Consider the following 1,117-nt stretch of genomic DNA (forward strand, 5'->3'; position numbering starts at 1 on the left):
CCTCCTCGACCTGGGCTGCATCTCCACCACTCTCCCCAAAGCCATGGCCAATGCCCTCTGGGACACCAGGGACATCTCCTATGCAGGATGTGTTGCCCAGACCTTTCTGTTTGTCTTTCTCATGTCAGCAGAGTATTGCATTCTCACCATCATGTCCTATGACCGCTACGCTGCCATCTGCAAGCCCCTGCACTACGGGACCTTGATGGACAGCAGAGCTTGTGCCACCATGGCAGCAGCTGCCTGGGGCACTGGGGCTCTCAATGCTGTATTGCACACTGCCAACACATTTTCACTGCCTCTGTGCCAGGGCAATGCTGTGGATCAGTTCTTCTGTGAAATCCCCCAACTCCTCAAGCTCTCCTGCTCAGAATCAGACTACCTCAGGGAAATTGGGCTTATTGTCTGTAGTGTCCTTGTCTTATTTGGATGCTTTGTTTTCATTGTTGTGTCCTATGTGCAGATCTTCAGGGCCGTGCTGAGGATGCCCTCTGAGCAGGGACGGCACAAAGCCTTCTCCACGTGCCTCCCTCACCTGGCCGTGGTCTCCCTCTTTGTCACCACTGGCTTTTTTGCCAATCTAAGGCCCCCCTCCCTTTCCTCCCCATCCCTGGATCTGTCTGTGGCAGTTCTGTACTCGGTGGTGCCTCCAACACTGAACCCCCTCATCTACAGCATCAGGAACCAGGAGCTTAGGGATGCAGTGAGGAAAATGATGTCATGGTCACATTTCAGCAGGGATAAACTTCTAACCTGTCTCTACATATGATTCCGTCTTCTCCACAATGACACTATTTTGTGTTTGTTTCTGTTTATTTTATATATTTATTTCCATTAATAGATACTTTTTCCTTTGCTGTTCATATATATATGTGCCTGTATTTACTGACAGTGGATACCATGCTCCTAAACTTGTGTTTGGATCCTTCCACTTCGATGAGGCATCACCCTGCTCTTTGTCTCCTGGAGCCCATATGAAGGGGAAGGACTTAGGGGTCCTGGTGGATGAACATCTTAACAGGAGCCAGCAGTGTGTGTTTGCAGCCTGAGAGGCCAACTGTCCCCTGGGCTGCATCAGCAGAGAGGTGGTGATCCGTGTGAGGGAAGGCAGTGTCCT

General features: G+C 50.7%; 1 protein-coding gene across 1 annotated transcript; it reads left to right on the plus strand.

The window, feature by feature from the left end:
• The first annotated feature begins 10 nt into the window (after positions 1 to 10).
• LOC104915482 (olfactory receptor 14J1-like) lies at positions 11 to 769 on the plus strand. The gene has a single exon (XM_010726378.2). It carries the CDS (start codon positions 44 to 46, stop codon positions 767 to 769), a length of 726 nt encoding a protein of 241 aa, XP_010724680.2. The 5' UTR covers positions 11 to 43.
• Positions 770 to 1,117: the final 348 nt, after the last annotated feature.

Source organism: Meleagris gallopavo, assembly GCF_000146605.3.
Source record: "Meleagris gallopavo isolate NT-WF06-2002-E0010 breed Aviagen turkey brand Nicholas breeding stock chromosome 8 unlocalized genomic scaffold, Turkey_5.1 Chr8_random_7180001956914, whole genome shotgun sequence".
In the NCBI taxonomy this organism is placed as follows: Eukaryota; Metazoa; Chordata; class Aves; order Galliformes; family Phasianidae; genus Meleagris; species Meleagris gallopavo.

What these genes read in the sequence shown, in the direction of transcription:
- LOC104915482 (XM_010726378.2), top strand. Translation starts at nt 44, where the DNA reads ATGGCCAATGCCCTCTGGGACACCAGGGACATCTCCTATGCAGGATGT.